The sequence below is a fragment of the Schistocerca cancellata genome, chromosome 1, assembly GCF_023864275.1.
Source record: "Schistocerca cancellata isolate TAMUIC-IGC-003103 chromosome 1, iqSchCanc2.1, whole genome shotgun sequence".
In the NCBI taxonomy this organism is placed as follows: domain Eukaryota; kingdom Metazoa; phylum Arthropoda; class Insecta; order Orthoptera; family Acrididae; genus Schistocerca; species Schistocerca cancellata.
The window spans coordinates 517,573,986-517,597,464 of record NC_064626.1 but is presented as its reverse complement, the minus strand read 5'-3'; the positions used below and the strand labels follow the sequence as shown (position 1 = coordinate 517,597,464).

At 37.9% G+C, this 23,479-nt stretch overlaps 1 protein-coding gene across 4 annotated transcripts in view; it reads right to left on the bottom strand.

Moving 5' to 3' along the window:
* LOC126178712 (ATP-dependent helicase brm-like) overlaps window positions 1–23,479 on the bottom strand; it is a 220,107-nt gene that overhangs the window by 110,833 nt on the left and 85,795 nt on the right. For all 4 annotated transcript variants that reach the window (XM_049924555.1, XM_049924554.1, XM_049924552.1 and 1 more), the window contains one exon: window positions 12,232–12,367. In XM_049924555.1, the coding sequence (XP_049780512.1) occupies window positions 12,232–12,367 (136 nt within the window). The remainder of the gene's footprint in view (window positions 1–12,231; window positions 12,368–23,479) is intronic.

The window sequence follows — 23,479 nt, the reverse complement described above, 5'->3', positions numbered from 1 at the left end:
CCGCTGGTGGTTTGCCCATACTGCCAACTACTGCTCAGCCTGGCCCTCCGATGTGAACTCGAGGAAGTCCGAAGGTACTTCTCATGTGGCAGCTATGCCAAGAAATGCTCAAATGACAGAGCCTCAGTTATAGCCATCACAGAATAGTGGTACCTAGCATACACTGGCGAACCGCAGATTTAACATTTAGACAAAATTTTGGCAACAGTGCGATGCACATTGGCATGCAAAAGACAAGGCATCCTGTGTGCTTGATGGCCACAATAGAAAAAAGCTTTGCTGGAAAAAAAGGAACCTTGCAGAAGTAACACTGTATCCTCACCCAGTGTATGATGCTAAACTGGCTGTGGTTGTGGATGTCAGCCAGACTGCCACAGGCACACTGCTTAAGCAGCATGTTGGCAGCAGCTGGTATCTACTCAGCTTCTTCTTGCAGAAGCTATCAATGTCATAATGTGCTTGGAGTGTCTGTGATCATGAGCTGCTTGCAGTATATGAGGCAGTAAAACACTTCTGCCTGTCTGTAGAAGCCTGTTCCTTTTGTTATTTACATTGACCACATGCCTATCGCTCACACATTTTGGGTCACCACCACCAAATGTTCACCATGCCAATCGTGGCAGTTGGAGTATGTGCCACAGTTCTCCATGAACTGTAACAACCCAGTGTCAACACTATTGTGTCACTTGTCACCACCTGCTTTCCTTGGCCAGGACTCCATAAAGACTGCCGTCAATGGGCATGTACCAGCACAGCATGTTTTGTTATATTAACTGCCAACCAGACTTTGATTGTGTGCTAGTGTCTACTGAGACAAACCATATATGGCTATGGACTGTGCACAGTCTGCCGTTGCTGTCACTAGCTGGCTGTATGCGGACACACCCACTGTATGCTCTGCCAGCCCATGTGGTGATATCACTAAGAGCTGCACAATCCCCATGGACTGGTGCACTGCCATCACACTTGGACGACTTGAAATGGTGAAGAATGTGTGCAAACTTCAACTTCTTTAATGATACGACTTACTTGAGTTTTCATGTTTTAAATTAATATACAGAGTGTTGCTACTAAAAAAGCACAGCTTTCACATATAATATTGATCTCTAAGGTTAATAAGCTACAAGAGAAGCTAAGCTTTCACATACAATGTTGATATTTGTGTGCGTGTTACACTTTAAGATACATCACACAAATGTGCCAGTAAAATTTTTAGGCGAGTCCAGTGACTTGTCCTCAAAGTTTTCCACAAATAAATTAGCTACCGCAGAGGAGAGAGAGCTTCCGGTAGCACTACATCAATCTGCTCATAATAACGACATGAATGTCTGATCTTCTGGGCTCGAAACACTTCTAAATGGCTCGTCATCAAACGCTCTGGGATTTAAGAAATTTATCCTATGTTCTCGCACATAGTTCAACTTGCATAAAAGGAAATTTATTTTGAAAGTAACACTTTTCAAACCACCATTCGTGATATTTTCCCATGTCCTGTTAGAAATAGGTTCCTTCAGTAGTTGTCAGATAGCGCCAGATAACAGGCACCACCGTGCTTTGGCAGCTGCTATGACGCAGAAAGTCCATATGTTCGTATGTTTAAAACATTAAAAGATCTTACATTATGTCATAAAAGTCAAAAGACATCAGAGGATACTCCAAGAGCATCGAAATTTCGTGAACCATACTAAAATGGCATATTTAAAGTGCATACTTAAAGAGAACAGTCAAATGTCCAGATTCCCAATGAAGTAGGCCTCGACCTGATATTAAGGTTTTCAGTGTGGGTTTCGGGATGTAAATTTTCTTGGAGTACCAGTACTGTATTAACTCATTTTTGATTCTTTATTACGGCATAATGCCATACGTGCCAGAAGATGAAAATGTGAACTTGAAATGCAGTGAGCAGTTGAAATTAGCCGATAGTATGGAACCAAACACTTTGGTTTCAAACATATTGACTGCCTCAGCATAAAAGATTAATAAAAACCAAATTTCTTTAGCAAACCGACAAAAATAACTTCATTGTTCTACAAGGCGATTAATGCATGGCTGTCAGAAAAGTGGAAATAAAATAAAATCTGAAACTAATAATGTAATTATGTGAATGTATTTTAATTCACTTGATAGCTCCCAGCCACAGAAATCCATTTTGTTTTCATTTGACGTGAGAGTAGTAAAGGAAGAGGAAACAGTAAAATCACTAAATGTAAACATGGGTCATGTGGAGACTACACACTTCACCACTATAACTCAGACTGCTCTGCGCATCAGCCTCGGATCTACGATATTTCCGAACCGGGGCAATACTAAGATAGTGGCGGTCCCCCCCCTCCCCTCAAGTGTTTGAGATACAATGTCAAAAATTAAATAAAAAATTGAATTTTCAAAAATATGTTCATTTTGTAGTGCACATCTTTCTGAAGAGTCTGATACATAAAACATATATGTTCAAGGAAATGTAAGACATGTTATTTGGTCTTAAGTGTCCCAGAGTGCAGTACCACCCCTCTTCACACAGCATTCTTCTATTGCCCATAACTGTATTTTGCTCCGTGGAATTGAAACGTGTATATTTTGTACTGGATGCCATCAAACTATATTTAGGACAGTGGAAATTAAAATGTCCCGTGGTGCCTCTCCTGCTCCCAGTCGCCCGGTTTAACTTCCTGCCCCTCTTAAACCTCGGAATTAATACTGGATGGGATTATTTGTAATCGGGAGAACCAGAACTCTTCAGAAAATTTGCACTCTTTATTGCCTGTTCCTGTTAGCTAATACCTTTTTGTTTTGGGTGACATAAAATTAAATATACGATACATAAAACCAGTAAAGACAATAGATAAGCAATACAGTACACATTTCTTCAATCCTCCTCCTCCTCCTAGAATTGTTTTCTCTCTAATCTTGCTACAGCTTTACATGGCATGCTTTCCTTTCTGTGACAGAATCTATTACCTCATCAAAGTTCATCAAACATTTTGCTACATGAAAAATCGAAATACCATTGTCTAATGCTGAGTAAGCTGTTAATACAAATAGTACCAAAGACTGGTGTGGTTTCTCGGTCTGATTATGCCTATTCTGTCACTGTCTGCTATATAAAACAAAACAGGCCTTTCTAACACTGCAGAAATTGCAACACACACCAAATAAACGAGACTGTTTTGGCACAAATGGCCATTTTTATAACACAACAGAATATAATTCGCGAAGACCAACATAAAATGTCTATTACACCTACAACAAGCAAAAAGCTTTATGTTAGAAACAGTTTCACATTTCATTTATACGCTCCAGTTTCTCGAGCATGCGATCGAAAAGTAGTAGTACGAGATTTTTATATAAATTTGGAATCGCCATTTTCTTTCCTAATTTGTGTGATGTCCCCATTTCTTCTACTCCATTGTTCTAACAATCAATCTTGTTATGACTAATTCTGGAACTATTCCTGCCTTTGTCAAAACTTATTTGCCGGTTAACTTCACTAACCCTGCCAGAATCACGGCTTTAGTTATCCCTGATTATTCTCCGGTTAGGCATTGTTATGTTCGTACAAACCATTTTCCGCACTACTTCCAGAATAGAACTTAAGCGGCTGCTAGACGGGGATTGTACAACTGGCCCTTACTAATGTAGCGATCTGGCCAAAAATTTTCTCACAAAATTTCATTTTCTGGATACACCAAGAAGATAATACATAATCTTTCTTACCTGTTATTCTTGTTAGTCGTGTATTTCCACTCTGGTAGTCTGAATCTATGGATTTCTCTAGTAATTATAACACCGCTGATCATTCGCAAACCCAAACAACAACATAATCAGGTAGTGATTGGTGTTCACTCTTTTGGCTTTAATCCGCTCAGCTTGTATAGCCCGGTCCCCTTTTGCCTGCAGGAAAGTTTATTTCTAGATGCAACAATGATTCGCCTGACAGAGACATCACGTACACTATGCACGCATTCAAAAATCAACTTATGACTTTTTTTTTTTTACCATGGGACCAAACTGCTGATGTCTTCAGTCCCTAGGCTTACACACTACTTAATCTAACTTAAACTAAGTTACGCTAAGGACAACGCATACACCCTTGCCTGAGGAAGGATTCGAACCTCTGATGGGGGGAGCCGCGCGAACTGTGGCAAGTCACCTAAGACCTAACGGCTTATGATTCATTCAGAAATCAACTTAGAGAGTGTGTTCAAAAACCAACAGGGATGCGCATCAAAATCATATGAGTAATCGGCAGACCAATGTGCACTAGATGCTATGCACTTTGTGACACAAGGTTCTTTCTCCTCAAGAAGATGAATTTGATGCCCCCCCCCCCCCCCCATAGATCCAGGCCTGCTGCACATGGGTGAATCTCGCAGCTTGGATGCGGCAGTAAAATTTTTCCTGGTTGCATCTAGCTGCTTGCTGTGACTGATTACACAGCCAACAACCACATTTCTGTAACCAGAAATGAGAGAAGGTACTTCTCATATGCCATTCAACTGTGCATGCGTATGAGCCCGCTTGTAACTGCTAAAACGAATCTGGTGTAAACAGTTGTGAGTCATGTTCATCAGAGGCAATTTGTTGTTATGAAGCATTGCATAGTCTTCCTAAAGCCTTGGACACATTTTGCTGTTTGCAAACGCCTGTATGAGCACTGTGTTTTGTTGTTGTACATGGCAAATTTCCTTTGCAATCTATGTTTTATTTTCTTTTTCTTTTTTCGTTTTTCACATTTTAATGTTGCAGTATTATTCTGCAGTATCGGGTTACAGTAATATACTTTGTTAGAGTATTGATTCTTACCAGTCAAGATTACACAAATTTAACTGAAAACTAAAACAATGAAAAATTCCCGGAATTCTAAACAATTCCTGGGGTTTTCCCAGTTTTCTCCGAGATGTTAAAATTCCCGGGTTTATCCCAGATCTTCAGGGTCGTAATACACCCTGAATGGTGTGTCATCTTTGATTTTGAACTTCCATATGTAGTCACTGATATTACCTAGACCAGGGGCGGGCAAACGTTGCACGCCGCTCGTGAGCGCACAGCGCTGCACGTGTGCTGCTCGCGTGCAATCGCCGAATGGGGCAGTGGCGACAGCCGGCAAGTTGCGGCAGTGTAGTACAAGGCTAAGCCGCGGACGTTGATGCGAAGCGACCACTACGTAGTGAACGTTGTATTTCAAGAACCGAAAATTCAGAGTGAATCAAGGAGGAAACGGAGACGTGGAGATTTGCTATCTTTTAAAAAGTAATGGGAGAATCATTTTGTCTTTGTGCAAAGACGTGAAAATTCGAAATGTTTAATATGTGGCAGTATTCTCGCTGGTCAGCGGAAGTTTAGAATTGAAGGCCATTATAATAAATTTCACAAGGACGAGTACAATTTATTGTCGGATTCTGAGCGGATGGGGAAATTGACTGAGCTTAAGAAGAGCGACCTGACGATATTAGATGCATTTGTCCTAGTTGCCGTTGTCACGAGAGATCTGCGACTTTCTCACGTCATGTCTCTCATCTAACATTTTATGGAGTACTGTTTTCAATTTTTCAGGACGACAACAATAATAGCCCAGCGGTAAGTGCAAGGTATAAAACTGCGCTTAATATAGTGAGAGCTGGAAAACCATTTGCTGAATTAATAAGCCTCGGTTAAGAGCAAACATAAGTGATGAAAATTTACGTAACTGTTTGCGTTTGTCTGTATGCAGAAATTTTGTTCCAGATATTAAACGTATTGTAAAGTCCACCTGTGATAATTAAATAAAACGTATCGTAGTTAATAGGTACTCTTTCAAACCATGATTTATTTCAAGCACTCCTGCTAACCTTATTCCTTCATTCAATAAAGCAAGCTAGAAAAACAAAACTCATTACAGAGGAAGGAGTGGACAGAAGGTATGGTGGGGAGGGGAGGTAAGCGGGTGGCCAGCTTGCCCCTGTGTGCACGCAGAACACCTGTTAACTGCACGCGTGCAAGTGCACCGCACACGTGCAGGATTCCTGCCCGCCCCTGACCTAGACAATCGGAAAATACTACTTCATATTCCATTAGAATTTTATATAATCTCGTTTTTTTTTTTTCACCGGTTAATGTTAGAGATTCATTAACTTTGTCTTGTATGTAAATTCGATGTGTTACTTGATCTACATTATCGATCTTGGGTGACAGTTGTGCTGTAGCTGTTAATCGCAGACATTAACACTCAGTTGTTTGCTTTACAATGTAGCTATCTGTCACAAATGGTGTCCAATATCTACTGTCCCCTTTCCCAAAACATAGAATATTTTCGTCAAAGTTTAAGATGAATTTAAATTCTAATAACCATTCTAAACCAAATAATATATCTCTATTGATATTCTCTACTATTAACAGCGTTTGACGAAATAATGTATTTCCAAAGCTGCAGTTCACTTTGAGTTTTGTACTTTACAATCTTACTTTTTGTTCCTGTTATTCAAACTATATAAACTCCATTTACTAGCAATAACGGTATGTGCTGTTTAGTCTGTAATGAGTTAAAGAATGCATTAGATATGAGTGATACTTCACTACTTGAGATGATAAATATGTTAACTTCAGAAGTCTCCATGGTCCCTACTATTACAGGTTGTGAACTGTTGATAACTAGGTTTGATTCTTCTAGGAGTAACCATTCTTTTGTAGGCATTCTGTGCATGAAATTAACACACTTATTATGAACCAGGCGTCCTAGTGTATCTCTACAACCTGGGCCTTGGTCCTGGATCCTGATCGCACCAAGTTTTCCTCATTATTACTAATTACTGGTTGGTTATAATCGGGATATTACACTACCATTCTGGGTTCTAGAGTTACTTGGTAAAAATTTCTGTGAGGTTAAAATTTCTGTGAGGTTACTGGACCTAGATTCGAAAGTGGATGCTTCTTTTGATAATGGTCATTGCAATTCTGCTTATTATACTGGTGTACTTTTGCGATGTTGACTTCAAGCTTTTTGAAATTATTCCCATTATTCCTCTTGAAATTCGAATTTTCCCCTTGATGTAAAGTTTCATTACGATCTTTATTTAGGGTATCTAGTGCATCAACGAAGGATAACAATTCTTCAAATGTTTTCCAGCCACTACACAAGATGTTTTTTCTTGCATAGATGGGTAATCGTCTAATTAAAATTTGAACCAACCCCTCTTCCTCCACTGTCTTATCTAAATACTTCACCTGTGTTAGATGCCAGTCGAAATATTTCCTCATGGTACCCCAAGTATTACTGTAGTATTTTGGGTCTCACAAATCTGGTATTAGTTTCTCCTGCACACTAGCCTACCAATATTTCTCTTTAAATTTCTCCTGGAAATCTCCTCATGAAGAAAAGTTCTCAATATTTACAGTACCCCATTTTGAGGCTTCCCCTAAAAGGTACCCCACAGCAAAATTAATCTTTTTAGAATCTTCCCAGTTCTTTGGCAAGACTTGGTTGAATCTTTTCAAAAAATGAGTCAGATGTACCTCTCGTCAGGCATGAATTTAGGGAATTGTCTCGACAACCCAAATCAGTAACAACTTCACTAGTCAACACAACACTGGGTGAAGTTCCTCGTTTTTCTACTTGTTCCTGGATAAGTTTGACTTCTCTCCAGAGTTCGTCTATGCCATTCTTGGTATCAGTAAGTTTGGAAGAAGCCGTAGCCGATGCATTCCTCGAGGTTATTCTCCCAGTGACTTTCCGATCTATAATTTCTGCTACCTGTTCCTCCAGACTACTTACATTTATGATATCAGAGCTTGCTATCTTCTCTTTGAAGCTTCTTTCTACACTGTCTACTCGTGTACTTACACCTGTAATTTGCAATTGAATGACAGGCATTAATTCGCTATGGTTATCAACACTCTCTTTCAAAGTATGCCATCCCTGCTTTACAGCGTTAAACTTAGCATTACATACATCCTCCAATGATCCTAACCTTTCATTAATCTCTAATTCTATACTATTACATTTCTCCTCAATATTCAATTCTAATCTTTTTGGCAGATCCTGAAAATTATCCATCTGTTTTTGTTTGAAGTCAATAAACATTTGATTTACTTGAATGTTTAAAGAATCAGTCAATTCCTTCTTTAAATCTAATTTCAAATTTTCTACTTCACTATTTAGGGTGTCAAATTCAGTCTTTAAAACATCCATGCCTTCACATTGATTACTAAATTCTTTGCTATGTGCATCAACTTTGGCATTTAACAAACCTAGACCTGTTGCTTGACTATTCAAGATTTCATTCTGGTTATTTAGAACTTCACTCTGAGCACTTAAACTAGAATCTACCAAACCTATTTCTTTACTCAGAGTTGCATTTAGTTCCTTACTTAAAGTACCATTTTGAGCAATTGAAGCTGTCCTCTTGTCATCTAATTTAGAATTTAATTGAATACTTTGGTCTTCTAATTCATCATTTAAAGTTTTGATCAAATTTACTAACTCCAACTAATTAGGTCCTTCTTTTGTAACTCTCATAGCCATTGTTGGTTCCTGAGTTTCCCCAGCTTCCTGTTTGTTATTCATATTTTTACCCGCTTTGGACCTTGTGAGCATTTAAAAATTAACTTTAAGTATAATAACTACACTAATATAGTTCATGCATCACTTTATACCATGTTGTATTTAAACAATAAAGTTCTGTTTTACGTTCACCCGGTGTAGAATTTGGGCTGTGTCAATGAGCAGATGTGTAATCAGCACTGGTGAACAGCAACTGGTGCCGGTGGCATCAGTCATTGGTTTCCACGTAGGCGGCAGTGAACAGAAGAGGAAGCAGGTCAGCACCGGTGAACACCAACTGGTGCTGATGGCTTCGGACGTTGGTTTCCGCATCTGCGTCCCCTTGATGTGTGTGAGAGCTATCCACTCCCCACACCAGATCTTCTTAGTCAAAATGATCTCGGCATATTTCTTCTTAGAGAAACACACTGGAATCTTCTTCACTATTTCTCAATTCAAATTTTTCTCTTTTGAATACTAGGGCATGTCCCGAAGTAAGTTCTTTATCGTGTTTGGTTTAGTTGCTATGGCAACATACAACATCCACTTTTCTCGTTTTTGGTCTTAGAATTCCTGTTTATTGAGTCATTTTTCACTGGTCGCCACGTTCTAACGTTTTGGACGACTTGAAATGATGAAGTATGTGTGCAAACTTCAGCTTCTTTAATGATAAGACTTACTTGAGATGGTCAGCCAACTTTCCTAGCTGGTTAGCCTGCTGCTGCAAACTCCCTTTCTCTTCTTCTCTGCAGTGTATCACTGGGAACAGGAATTTCTCAAGGCTCTTTCTACTTATAAAAATAAGTAGACGTACACAGTTACTTCTGCTTCACTTAACAACATATATTTAAATATCAGAATTTTACAAATCTCACTCTCCACATGAATAAATACTGTTAAGTATGTCTCCTCGTGAGTTCAAATGTTAGAAACACAGTTATGTTTACAACAGAGTTGGCTTGCTAATCACGACTCTATTATACAGTAATCATACATCTGTCTTGCCTCTAGCAAGTTTAAATTAAAAGTTACTAAAAATCTTTTTCCACTCAATTATTCTTTCGTTACTAACAATAAGTCACAGTTACAAAACAGCATAGATTACCACAGAGGTTTCTTGGTTCTGCTGTCTGCTTTCATTATGACTTCCATGGCGCGACCAACAAGTACTTGTCAGTGCCATTCGACCACCGTGTCTACAGTCTTCTCACTATAAACTTCAGACCTGCACACACAGGCAGGTGACGCGCAGTAGGTAGGGTTCCTTTCTCCCCATTCACATCTAAAATATTGTGTGCTCGAGATGGTGGAAGGTCGAGTGGTTCTAGAATTTATGCCAAAATTCTCGAAGCACTACAAGTGGTATGTGGCATGCACTAGCGCACCAACTTTGGCAATGGGGTGACGTGCATGGCATGCAGGAGACAAAGCGGAGGCCAATGAGAGCTGAGCAATGGAGCGATGTAACGGATTCTCTTGGACTCAATGCGTACAGAATTATGTAGTCAGCAGTAACCGCTGGTCCATCTTGTATCATTGCGACCACAAAGTACATGGACCCTACAGGTCAGGAAGACTGTTACAGGTTTCATCTGTTCATGCGTCCTTTGTTTACCTGTGGTTATGTGATCAGACAATGAGCTCAATCACTGAGGAGTATACACCCTCAAGAAACAGTGTTCGAGCAGAACTATTGTGCAGTGGCTGTTTCTGCGGTCACATGATGAACTATGCACAGACTTTTGCTATTAGAAAATATTGTTAAGTGGTAGTGTATTCCTTTACGGTAAATAAATGTATCATTGTGCGGACAAATTCTTTGTCAATTACCGTCACACCAGACTACAAACTGATCACAGTGCATGGGTGTGGCGATAAAGCCAGCCCACTGCACCACTAACTTGCAAGCAGTGATCCTACACATTCCCGCTCCACTCACTTCAGCGTCCGAGACATAAGTTATTATGATCTATCTACCAGCAATAACAATCCATTGTGAATTACTGACTTTTCTCTACCAGGGATCTAATGTTAGTCATTTGAAAATGTTATGAATTTCATCGCAACTAGGATTCAATTTCCAAATTGTTTCAAAAAATGGCTCTGAGCACTATGGGACTCAATATCTTAGGTCATAAGTCCCCTAGAACTTAGAACTACTTAAACCTAACTAACCTAAGGACATCACACACACCCATGCCCGACGCAGGATTCGAACCTGCGACCGTAGCAGCCCCGTCCAAATTGTTTAATATTTATTCCTCAAAATCACAATTTTTCTCGAAGTGGGGCTCATTAAAATCAAATTTCAGTAACCTTGCTCCTATGGCAATTTCAGTGGGACTGACAGAAATATCATTACATGTGCAAATTCCTTAAAAGCTGGTTCATTAATACAGGGTTCTACTGTTATCATGTGAAGTCTACTACAAAGTTTCAACAATCAGGATTTAATGAGGAATCTAGGAATATACTGCATTGCTGTAGGATTATGAAGACAAGGTTGGACAAGCTATGTGTGCAGAGGTATTTAAGCAGTCATTCTTCCCATGCTACATGCATGAAAAGAATGGAAAGAAATCCCAACACGCAGTACATTTGGAGGTATCCTCTCTGCCTCACACTACACAGTGCTTTGCAGAGTATGGGTGCAGATGAAGGTGTAGACCATCACATTAATCTGGCTTCTAAGCCTGTTTTTTCCAGACATTTAAGCCAACATTTACTCCTTAAACTGTCTAATGTTTTCCTGTGAACAGCAGTCAACACTCTTAATTGATAGTGCACTACTGTACCTACTGGTTTCCATTAGTGAACAGATGACACTGTTCTCGATCTAGGTTATATTGATTCATGGATTGGCTACAGCTCAGTTGACATTTGGTTCAACTGATGCAACAGATTCCTGAAATAGTAACAGTGCACCAACATGAATTATTTCTGGATCTGATATCTTCCTGGCAAAGTTTCTGACACATTTGTGAATTTCAGTAGTCTCTCTGTATAATGTAATGTGATAACTGAACTTAAGAGATAAACTGAATGTGAATAAAAAGGAGGACACATGTCTTGCCACTCAATATACATGTTACCCATAGTTTAATTTCTAAATACCCCTGTTTTTGGCACCTCCAGTATCAAAGAGCTGTAACATTTACAGAATATTATATCAAACACTGGTATTAAGCATCAATTAATCATCACTATTACTCTCTTACCTTATCATACACTTTAGAGATTCTCTTGCATACCTTGCTGGGCAAGCACTACTATGAGAAATAATATGGCAGGCAATGGCTCAGGAATAGTTTAGAATGTGGTTTCACAGCAAAAATCTTTAAAAAAAAAAAAAAAAAAAAAAAAAAAAAAAAAAAAATGAGTATGAGTTCCGGTATGGTGCACAGTTTCACCTTGTCAGGGATATTCAAATCAGTACACACCCAACTGCCAGATGAAAATGATATTCTGCCGGATTCCCCCCCATTCTACTCCACACATATACTCACACGTTCACTTGCTGGATTTACTGATGGTGTGTAAGATCACGTATGTGGTTATCTGCATATTCTAAGCAGGTATCACTGTAAAAGCAAATACAGCTCTACAGAAAGGTTGCTATTATCTAACTGTCCACTTTTTTCTATGGCTGGCTATCCACTTATTTCCTGTGGTTTTATTACATAATATTACAATTGGTACAGTCTTCAAAAATTACTTACCTGTAGTATGTTTGTTCTTCAGTGTAATTCTTGTATTCATCATCTTCAGCTTTGGCTTTCTCAATTACAGCACGTGCTCTCTCCTCTTCTGACATACTGTCATCAAATTCTTTTCCCCTTCGGTTCTTTGCTGTATCTGAAAATCCCAAATTACAAATATCATTCGTAGTGCAAATTTACAAAATTAATAGCTCACAGTATGAATATATATTAAAACAAAGAAAAAAAAACAGAAGAAGAAGAAGAACTAGAGCAAAAGATAAGGCTTTATTTTTATGAAATTTTATACTTTGATCTTCTCCTGGTTTGAGACCACAAAAAAACTGGAGCATACACACCAGTTCTACTTTATTAACAACATAAGCCTAACTTGATTGTTTATGTTGATCACTCCATGCCTTAATACTGCAACATCAGTGCCACAACTTTAAAGGTGATTTACATTTATTTAATATTCCATAAATTAGGCAGTGAGTGAATCGCAAGGATATGGAACATGTAATATTGTACAGGATTCAAACACAACTTTCATGACAATTAACGAAATAATGCAAATAAAACATCAATTACAGAACATATACAAACTTAATGCAATACGAGGGGCGTTTGAAAAGTCCGTGTAAAAATAAAAACTACTTACGTGTTTGGGGTAAACCTTTTTAATTTTTCAACATAGTCTCCTTTTAGACTTATACTTAGTCTATCACTGTTCTAATTTGTTGATCCCTTCCAAATAATAGGAAATGTCCAAGTCTGAAAAATAGCTATTAGTTGCTGCAATCACCTCCTTGTTTGAATAAAATCTTTGTCCCGCCAGCCATTTCTTCAAATTGGGGAACAAATAGTAGTCCAAGGGAGCCAAGTCTGGAGAATAGGGGGGATGTGAAACAAGTTGGAGTCCTATTTCCATTAATTTTGTGACCACAACTGCTGAGGTGTGTGTTGGTGCATTGTCGCAATGGAAAAGGACTTTTTTGCGGTCCAATCGCCGGCGTTTTTCTTGCAGCTTGGTTTTCAAATGGTCCAATAACGATGAATAATATTCACCCGTAACAGTTTTTTCCCATTTCCAGATAGTCGATGAGGATTATCCCTTGCGAATCCCAAAAGACAGTCGCCATAACCATTCTGGCTGAAAGAATGGTCTTCGCCTTTTTTGGTAACCCATTGTTTAGATTGTTGTTTGGTCTTTGGAGTATAGTAATGTATCCATGTTTCATCCACAGTGATGAAACGATGCTTAAAATCCTGCAGATTCTTCCTGAACAGCTGCAAACCATCATCGCAACATTTCACACTGATTCTGTTTTTGGTCAAGCATGAGCAATCGCGGAACCCATCTTGCAGATAGCTTTCTCATGTCCAAATGTTTATGCAAAATATTATGTACCCGTTCATTCGAGATGCCCACAGCACTAGCAATCTCACGCACCTTTCATGGATTTTATCAATGATTTCTGGAGTCGTAACCTCCACAGGGTGTCCAGAACATTCAGCATAACTTGTATCATGTGGACATATGGCCACTCCGAAAATTTTGAAACTACTTATAAACTGCTCTAATCGAAGGTGCAGAGTCACAGTAATGTTTCCCAAGCTTCTCTTTAGTCTCCTGAGACATTTTGCCTTTCATAAAGTAATGTTTAATCACCACACGAAATTATTTTTTGTCCATTTTTTGACAATCACTTGACTTCCTTGATTCACACGAATGCCAAACACAAAGAAATAGACCAATATGGCTGAAACTTGGTGTGCGCTCTTTCCAAAGATGCTACTAACTAAACATGACCTCGATACGTGCCGGTGGTGCCATCTCTTGGACTTTGCGCGGACTTTTCAAACGCCCCTTGTATTGAGTTCCATAGTAGAAGGATGAGAAATATATACAGGAAGCAGGATCGTGCTAAATATTACAATAAATAAATATATGAATAGAAAAATCCAATTTTCACTTGTCTATGATAGTGCCCAAATTAATATAAGAAATTTCAACATACTTAAGAAGACAATAAAAGTTGATAAATGTGATACAGACATTGTAGATTACAAGAAGACAATAAAAGTTGATAAATGTCATACAGACATTGTAGATTACACTGTTCTTGAGTGGAGCAATGTAATCACATTAAAATAGAATTCTATAAAATTAACCAAAACTAGTTGCACAACAACTGTAAGGTACCATAAAAAAGTTTCCTCTATTAGGAACTCATTGAGAATTCATTTGAATTTGGACAATTGTTTATAAAGACAGTTAATATATAATAGGAGTGCATTAAACAGCTTAATGTTCGGGTAATAAATGTCTTTTTGAACAGATTAAGACTTGTCAGGTCAATATGCAGACTGTTCGAGGTTCCTGTGTTATAGTTGTGATGTCTTCTGTTGTGTTTGTACACCAAAAATTATAGAAAACAATCAACTAGAACAAAATATACTGTGATTTGATGGTTAAGGATCCTTAGAAACAGGTACCTGCAAGAATGCCTCTGGTGAGCACCACTTATTATTCTAATGGCCTTTTTCTATTTGTCTTTTTTTGCACGTGAAAATTCTTTTTGCGAGAGGTTGATTCCCCTAGAATATAATCGCATTTGACATTAATGACTAAAAGTAGCCAAAGTAAGACGTCTTAATGGTATCTGCTTCACCAATTGAAACAATAAACCATAGTGCAGATGATGCTGAGATAAGTCTTTTAAAAAGACGAAGAATGTGGGTTGACCAATTACATCTGCTGTCTATGTAAGTAGCTAGGAATGATATATCCTCAATTATCTGTATCGACTGATCGCTATACTTTATGTAAATTTCTTCAAGGCTCCTTTGTGGTGATAGAACCTCATACAATGGGTTTTATCTGCAGTGAACGAGACATCATTTGAAGAAAAACAGTTTATGAATTCAGTGAAAACTTTGTTCACAGTTTGTCAAAGAGGATTGTTGTGGTATCATCTGCGAAAAAGATAAATTTACTCTTTGTATTGGAACGAAGTAGGAGGTCATTAATGAAAGTAAGAAATATCTGTATACCTGAAATAGAGCCTTGTGGCACACCACAACTTAAGGTGCTCCACTCAGAGGAAGCACGTTCTCCAAATAAGCCATTCAACATTACAGTGTGCTTTCAATACTTTATATATAATTGAAGCCATAAACTGACAGTACCTGTTAAACCATACTACTCTGTCTTTTTCAAAGGAATTTGATGGTTTACACAATCAAGGGTTTCGAGATCACAAAAAATACCCAGAGGTGACTTTTTTTGTTGATGGCTTCCAAAACTTGATTGGTAAAAGAGAAAATTGCTTGTTTGGTAGAAAAACCAGCATGAAACCCGAGGATATTGTGAAAAGTTTAGGCAATCAATAATCATTCTGTGCACCAGTTTTACCAAAAATTTTTGAAAAGATAGTTAATAGGGTGTTTGGGTGATGACTTGCGACATTACTTTTATCACCTTTCTGAAGAGTAGTACATATCACTATAGCTAATTTTTGTCTATCAGGGACAATTTTATCCTGCTGACATGTATTGCATATGTTACATATGTCTAGACTTACGGATTTACAATAATATTTTAATACCTTATTAGAAATATAATCGATAACAACAGACTTTTTTGTTTTTAATTGACTTAATTACACTTTCAATCTCATATACTGTAAAACATGGGGTACTGAGGTTTGCACCGTTCTACTGCGAACAGCTTTCTGTAGAAGACCCATTTCTTCATCCGCACATCCTTTAGAGCCAACCTTCTCTGCTGCTGTCAAAAATGTTTGATATCTCTGCAACCATTTCAGGTTTCTTTACAATACTGTCACCTTGTTTCATTTCTATGCATATCACATTCTCCATTTTCCTGTTAGTTTCCCTCTTTATCACATTCCAAATTATTTTTATTTTGTTTCCTGATTTCTGAACTTTAAATTTTATGCATGCACTCTTAGACTTATTTATTACCTTTTTAGGGTGCTACATTAAAGTTTGTAATGTTGCTGTATCTTTGGTTCATTAAGGTAGCTTCAAAGAGCATCACAAATTCATTTTAAAACATGTTACACTTTTTACTTACACCTGTTTCACTGAAAACTGGACTCCACTCTATCTCTTGCAGGCTGTAGTTGAAATTTTTAAGGTCCTCATCATTTATTTCCTAAAAGGATTCCAAGAATATAAAGAACCGTTGCATTAACAGATGTCAGTGAGTGTAAGTAGTTGACCATAATGTTCAGAAAGGCCATTAACAACTGGGCGTACACTGACACTGTTGACTCTTGATCTTATCAATCAGACTTTGACAGTTATCACTCACATTTGTCGGAAACTCTACTACTGTCATCATGTTAAAAACCTCAGCTAGATGTTCCAAATCCACTTTACTACTGCTCTCATTAAGAAAATTGACATTAAAATCGCCAGAAATTATTGAATTCTTGGACTTTGAGGACATAAGGAATAAACGAGTATCTAGTGACCTCAGGAATACATCTATATTCCCTGTAAAATCTCTATAAAGCGCTAACACTACAATTGACAAATCATTTATATTAAACTCTACTCCACAGATTTCAATATGTTGCTCTGTACAGTGGCTCTTTAAAACTAATGCTCTAAATAGCATGTTATTTTTTGCATAAATGCACCACCACCTTTCTCCAAGATAGTTCTGTCTCATTGAGCTGCTAGACAGTAACCGTCCAACTGCACCATTTCAACAACATCTCTTGTATGGTGTTCACTAAAACATAATACAAGATCATTGTTAATAACGTCATCATCTCTGATGATAAACACTTCATTTTTCACAATATTATGAAAAGAAAAGTTGCCATTCACCATTTAGAGTAGATGCTGAGTCACAGATAGGCACAACAGAAAGACTGTCACAAATAAGCTATCGGACAACATGGCCATCATCAAAAATAGATGGCAGACAAACACACATTTACGCAAATGCAACTCACACATACCTGACTGCAGTCTCTGGCAACTGAAGGCACAGTGTGGCTTCAGTTGTCAGAGACTGCAGTCAGGTGTGTGAGTTGCATTTGCATGATTGTGTGTGTGTGTGTGTGTGTGTGTGTGTGTGTGTGTGTGTGTGTGTGTGTGTGTGTGTGTGTGTCCACGCGCAGGCACGCCAGTGGGTGTCTGTCGCCAATTTCTGACAAAGGCATTGCTGGCCAAAAGCTTATTTGTGACAGTCTTTTTGTTGGGCTTACCTGGGACTCAGCAGTGAGTGGCAACTTTCCTTTTCATAATACTGTTATATTCCACTCTGGATTTTCCATTGCTTGACTTAATTTTTCACTATTTATGTGATTAACATTTTGTCTAATAAACCATATATATTGGCATTATGTAGTGTAGCTAGTGTGTCACTGACTGAGAATTTTATTGTACTAAAAAAACATCACTCTTGTCCTACTGTTGTATTGTTTTACAAAGCAGGCGTTTTGTGTTTGGTTTTGATTTCTGTCATTGACAGGTATGGCCTGTGTATCACAAAACCACACATTCAGTTTATTGTTATCTACTTCTTGGATCCATATTATTACTAAGTCCTTCCCCAATATGTTAATGTGTAGACCATGGGTTGTGTGAAAACTTCTTCCTGCGCAGCTTGTGTTGACAAAAGTTAAACAGCTAAAAGGGAAGCAAACTGTGGACAAAATATATTATCATCCACAAGACTTATGTCTGATTTAATGACTCGTATCATTTTAATACCTCAAACATCCAATATTATAAAATCAGTTTGTGCAGTTATACAAGTAAATAAAAACTATGTCTTTCGATTTCCATGTAAGATATTGTATCTGGTAGAATGGTTTACAATTTTGCCTCCCTTTTTATCAAATTTTGTTAACCAACAAATGGGACTGTTCAAGTAGTTTTATGCAGAGGTAATTTTATTTTTTAATTTTACTTTCTTACAATTACATACAGGCAGTTTACTTTCATTTTGTCTGTGTGCTCGTTTGTGTCTTCTTCGAATTAACAGGGTATCAGAGCACATATCCCCATTTTCTACACATTTTATCGCTCCCTGTGTCGTAATAAAGAGTGGTTACTTTTTTTTTTTTTTTTTTTTCAAGGTGTACACGTGGACAAGGAAAAAAAATTCCTGGATTTTTTCCCAAACTTCCCAGTTAAAAATACACTTTCTCCTGGCTGAAAATACACTTTTTACGTGTTAAGTGACAGTATACTTTTCCTCTGAACTGTAAAACTTATCAATCCTTGGAATGGTTAAGGCTTTACAGACCGGTGTAGAATTTCCCGCACTTTAGAGAACAAAACTCTGGGAATAAAACACGTTATGGAAAGATTTTTGATGAGCAACAACACGTACAATGCATATTTTCATATTACGAAAGTAAAAGTTCGAATTCCACCAAACACCACATGTTCTTTTCTGAAGCATTGAAATCAAGACTGCGATGTGCTTTTGTATGCCAGTCATACCTCATATCACGTGATCTTGCCAGCCGATGACAGCAGATATTCAGAGCATAGTACATATCATGTAGTCAGCCAACAGCAACATCACTATTAAGTAGCGCAAACACACAAATAGGAAAAGTTAATAGTTCAAATTAATATACACAGAGTTGCCACAAGAAGAGAATAGCTTTCACATATAATATTAAGTCTCAAAAGTTTAATAAGGTGCAAGAGAAGCTAAGCTTTTGCATATAATGTTGATCTTTTTTTGTGTGTTATACCTTAAGATACATCACACAAATGTGCCAGTAAAAATTTTAACGACAATATAAATGTCTGATTTTCTGGGCTTGAAAGTCTTCTAAATGATTGTCCTCAAAGAGTTGATTTTTAAATGAGAGTCAAACACTCTGTGATTTTAAGAAATTCGTCATACTTTCTCGCACATAGTTAATTTTGCATAAAAGGAAATTTACTTTGAAAGTAACACTTTTCAAACAACCATTCGCAATATTTTTTGTGACCTGTTAGAAATAGGTTCTTTTCAGCAGTTGCCAGAGAGCGTCAGAGAACAGGCGTCACTGCACTTGTGCAGCTACGATGACGCAGGAAGCCTGTATGTTTGTGTGTGTAAAACATTAAAAGATCGTACATTATGTCATAAAAGAAGCAAGACATTAGAGCATACTCCAGGAGTCAGAATTTCATGGACCATACTAAAATACATAATTAGGCTTAAAGTGCACATTCATATGTCCACATTCAGAAGTATATTTTCTTGGAACACCAGTACTGTAATATCTCATGTTTGGTTCTTTATTATCGCCTAATGCCATACATGCCAAAAGATGAAAACGTGCACTTGAAATGCAGCGAACAGTTGAAACTAGCCAATAGTATGGAATTAAACACTTCGTTTCAATAAACTGACTGTCTCAGTGGAAAATATTAATAAAAGCCAAATTTCTTTAGCAATCCGACAGAAAAAAGTTCATTGTTCTGCAAGGTGATGAACGCTTCACTGTCAGAAAGGCGGAAATAAAATAAAATCTGAAACTAGTAATGTATTTTAACCTTCCATAATTATATGAATGTATTTTAATTCACTTGACAGCTAACGGCCACAGAAATCTGTTTTATTTTCATTTGATGTGAGAGCAATAAATGAAGAGGAAACAGCAAAATCGCTAAACGTAAACGTAAACATGGGCCACTACAACTCAGTCTGCTCTGGGCATCAGCCCCGGATCTACGATATTTCTGAACCAGGGCAATACTAGATAGTGGCGCCCTACCCTCCCTTGAGCGTTTGAGGTAGGATGCCAAAAATTTAAAAACTGACTTTTCAAAAATATGTCCACTTTGTAGCACTCATCTTTCTGAAGAGCCTGGTACATAAAACATATTTGTTCAAGAAAATGTAAGATATGTTATTTAGTCTTAAGTGTGCCAAAGTGCAGTGCCACACCTCTTCACACAGCCCTGTTCCATCGCACGTCACTGTATTTCACTCTGTGGAATTCAAATGTGTAATATTTTTTAACGGATGCTATCAAACTATATGCAGGAGAGTGGAAACTGAAATGTCCTGTGGTGCCTCTCCTGCTCCCAGTCTGCCAGTTTGATATCCTGCCCATCTTTTTTTTTATAAAACACCCCTCACTATTAATACTGGATGGGATTATTTGTAACCAGGAGAACAAGTACTTTCCAGAAAACATGCACTCTTTATTGCCTATTAGCTAATAACTTGCCGTTTTGTGTGAGATAAAATTAAATATAGGATACATAAAACCAGTAAAGACAAGAGACAAGCAAGACAGTACACATTTCTTCAATCCTTAAGTCCAAGCATTTTTTTCTTTCTAATCTTGCTACAGCTTTACGTGGCACGCTTTTCTTTCTGGGAAAGAATCTATTACCTCATCAGAGTTTGTCAAATGTTTTTCTACATGAAAAAATGAAATGTCATTGTCTAACATTGAAAAAGCTGTTAACAGAAATAGTACCCAAGACTGGTGTGGTTTCTCGATCTGATTACGTGTATTTTGTCACTGTCTGCTAGATAAAATGAAAAATAGGTCTGTCTAATATTGCAGCAATTGTAACAAACACCAAATAAACGAGTCTGTTTTGGCCAAATGGTCATTTTATAACACAACAGAATATAATTCACAAAGTACCAATATCAAATGCCTACTAAAAGCAAAAATCTTTATGTTAGGAAATAGTTTCACATTTCATTCATACACTCCAGCTTCCCAAGCACGAGATCGGAAAGTAGTAGCACAAAATTTTTATATAAATTTGGAATCATCATAGTGTTCCATAATTTGTGTGATGTCCCCGTTTCTTCTCCTTCCTTGTACTAACAAACAACCTTGTCATCAGTCATCACTAATTCTGTAACTATTCCTGCCATTGTCAAAGCTTATTCTCCGGTTGACTTCACTAGCTGTTCCACAATCACCAGTTTAGGTATCACACGTTTATTCTCTCGTTAGGCATTACTACGTGTTCGCACATGTTTTCCACGCTACTCCCAGAAAAGAACTTATGCAGCTGCTAGCTGGGGAATGTACAACTGGCACTTATTAGTGTAGCAATCTGGCCAAAAATTTTCTGTCAAAATTTCATTTTCTTGGATACACTGAGAAGATAATATGCAATCTTTCTTACCAGTTACTCCTGTTAGTCTATTTTCACTCTGGTAGTTTGAATCTATGGATTTCGCTCATAATTATAACAACGCTGATCATTCACAAACCCAGTCGACCACATAAAAAGCGACTGGCATTCACCCATTCGGCTTTATTCCGCTCAGCTTGCATAGTCCCACCCCCTTTAGTCTGCAGGAAAATTTATTTCTAGACGCGATGGGGATTCCCCTGGCGGAGACATCACATACACTATGCACACATTCAAAAATCAACTTATGAGTCATTCAGAAATCAACTTAGAAAGTGTTCAAAAACCAACAGGGATACATTTCAAAATCATATGAATAATCGATAGACCAATGTGCGCTGGATGCTATGCGCTTTGTGAAACAAGGTTTTTTCCCCCCTCAAGAATATCAATTGCTCAAGTGTATGGGACGCGTACCAAATGGGACTAACAGGGGATATTGAATGAATACTGAGAAGGGCAGTATGAATGGTCATGCATTTGTTTAATCCATGGGAGAGCGTCACAGTGATACTGGGGGACTGAATTGGAAGACTCTAGAAGAACAGAAATAAACTATCCCGAGAAAGTCTATTAACAAAGTTTCAAGAGTCAGCTTTAAATGATTATTCTAGGAATATACTACAATTGCTCAAATTGTATTGCTCAAATAGAGATCATGAGGATAATATTAGAATAACTTCTGCACACACAGAGGCATTCAAACAATTTTCCTTACATGCTCATTACCTAAATGGAACAGGAAGAACCCCTAATAACTGGTGCAATGGGACATAGCCTCAGCCACACACCTCATGGTTGGTTTGCAGAGTATAGATGCAAATGCATATCATGAATTTAAATTCAATTTTGGTGAAAATAAAGCCTTGAGGAATCATCCAATCATCAGTAATCATTAAATCAATCATTCAACTAGTGATTCTAACAAAGGAACGTCCCATCGCACACCCCTCAGATTTAGTGGTAAGCTGGCCCATTGGATAGCCTGTCAGAAACCGAACACAGATCAAGCATGAAAAGAGGAAGAAGATGTACTGAAATATGCAAAAAGAAGAAAAATAGAAACAGTGAAACGGTCTGGACTTAATATGTGCAATATCGAGTAACATTTATTGCCATTGAGTTGGGGTTGTGTGGTCATGGTGTCGGACTCTGACGGGGCAGATCTTGGTTCAAATCTCACTTGATCCCCCTTTTTTTTTTCCCCTTCTTCTACTTCACAAAATTACAAACTTCCTGTCCCATCATTGACATGCCTGTTCACTGTATTCAAATTTGTGTATGTGTTGTGGCGTAATGTCAATTTGCAACAGCGGTATGTAATGAAGAGACCTCCAGACATACATACCTCTTATTTGCTCTACACAGATACCACATGTTAAGCCTCTTGCATTTCATTTTGGAAGTTTTGACTCTAGGATTTCCTTAGTTGTAACACAGTTCACACCCATTTATTTGTTGTTTTAATTTCTGTGAGAGGTCTACGCACATCTCGCCGGCTCTCACTATTCATCACAAAACATGAGTCATGTGGTAAGAATATATTACCGTCGCAAGTAAATGTGATGAATAGTGACAGCAGGTGAGGTGCTGCATAGACCTCTCACAGAAATGAAAAACAACAAATAAACGGGTGAGAACTATGTTAAAACGAAGGAAATTCTCGAGTCAAAACTTTCAAAATGGAATGCAAGAGGCATAACATGTGGTACCTGTGCAAAACAAATAGGAGGTACAAACATCTGGAGGTCCCTTTGTTACAAGTCCCTGTCGCACACTGACATTACACCACAACACACACACAAATCTGAATACAGCGAACATCAATGAGCGAGTGGAAAGTTCATAATTTTGTGTGTGTGTGTGTGTGTGTATGTGTGTGTGTGTGTGTGAGAGAGAGAGAGAGAGAGAGAGAGAGAGAGAGAGAGAGAGAGAGAGAGAGAAAGAGAGAGAGAGGGATAAAAAAAATAAAATAAAATAAATAAAAATAAAAAGTTGGGACCGAGTGAGATTTGAATCCGAATCCCCTCCCCTCCACAGCACTGCAACACCACGACCCCGACACAACGGCCATTAGTATTGCTTGATATTGAACATATTAATATTG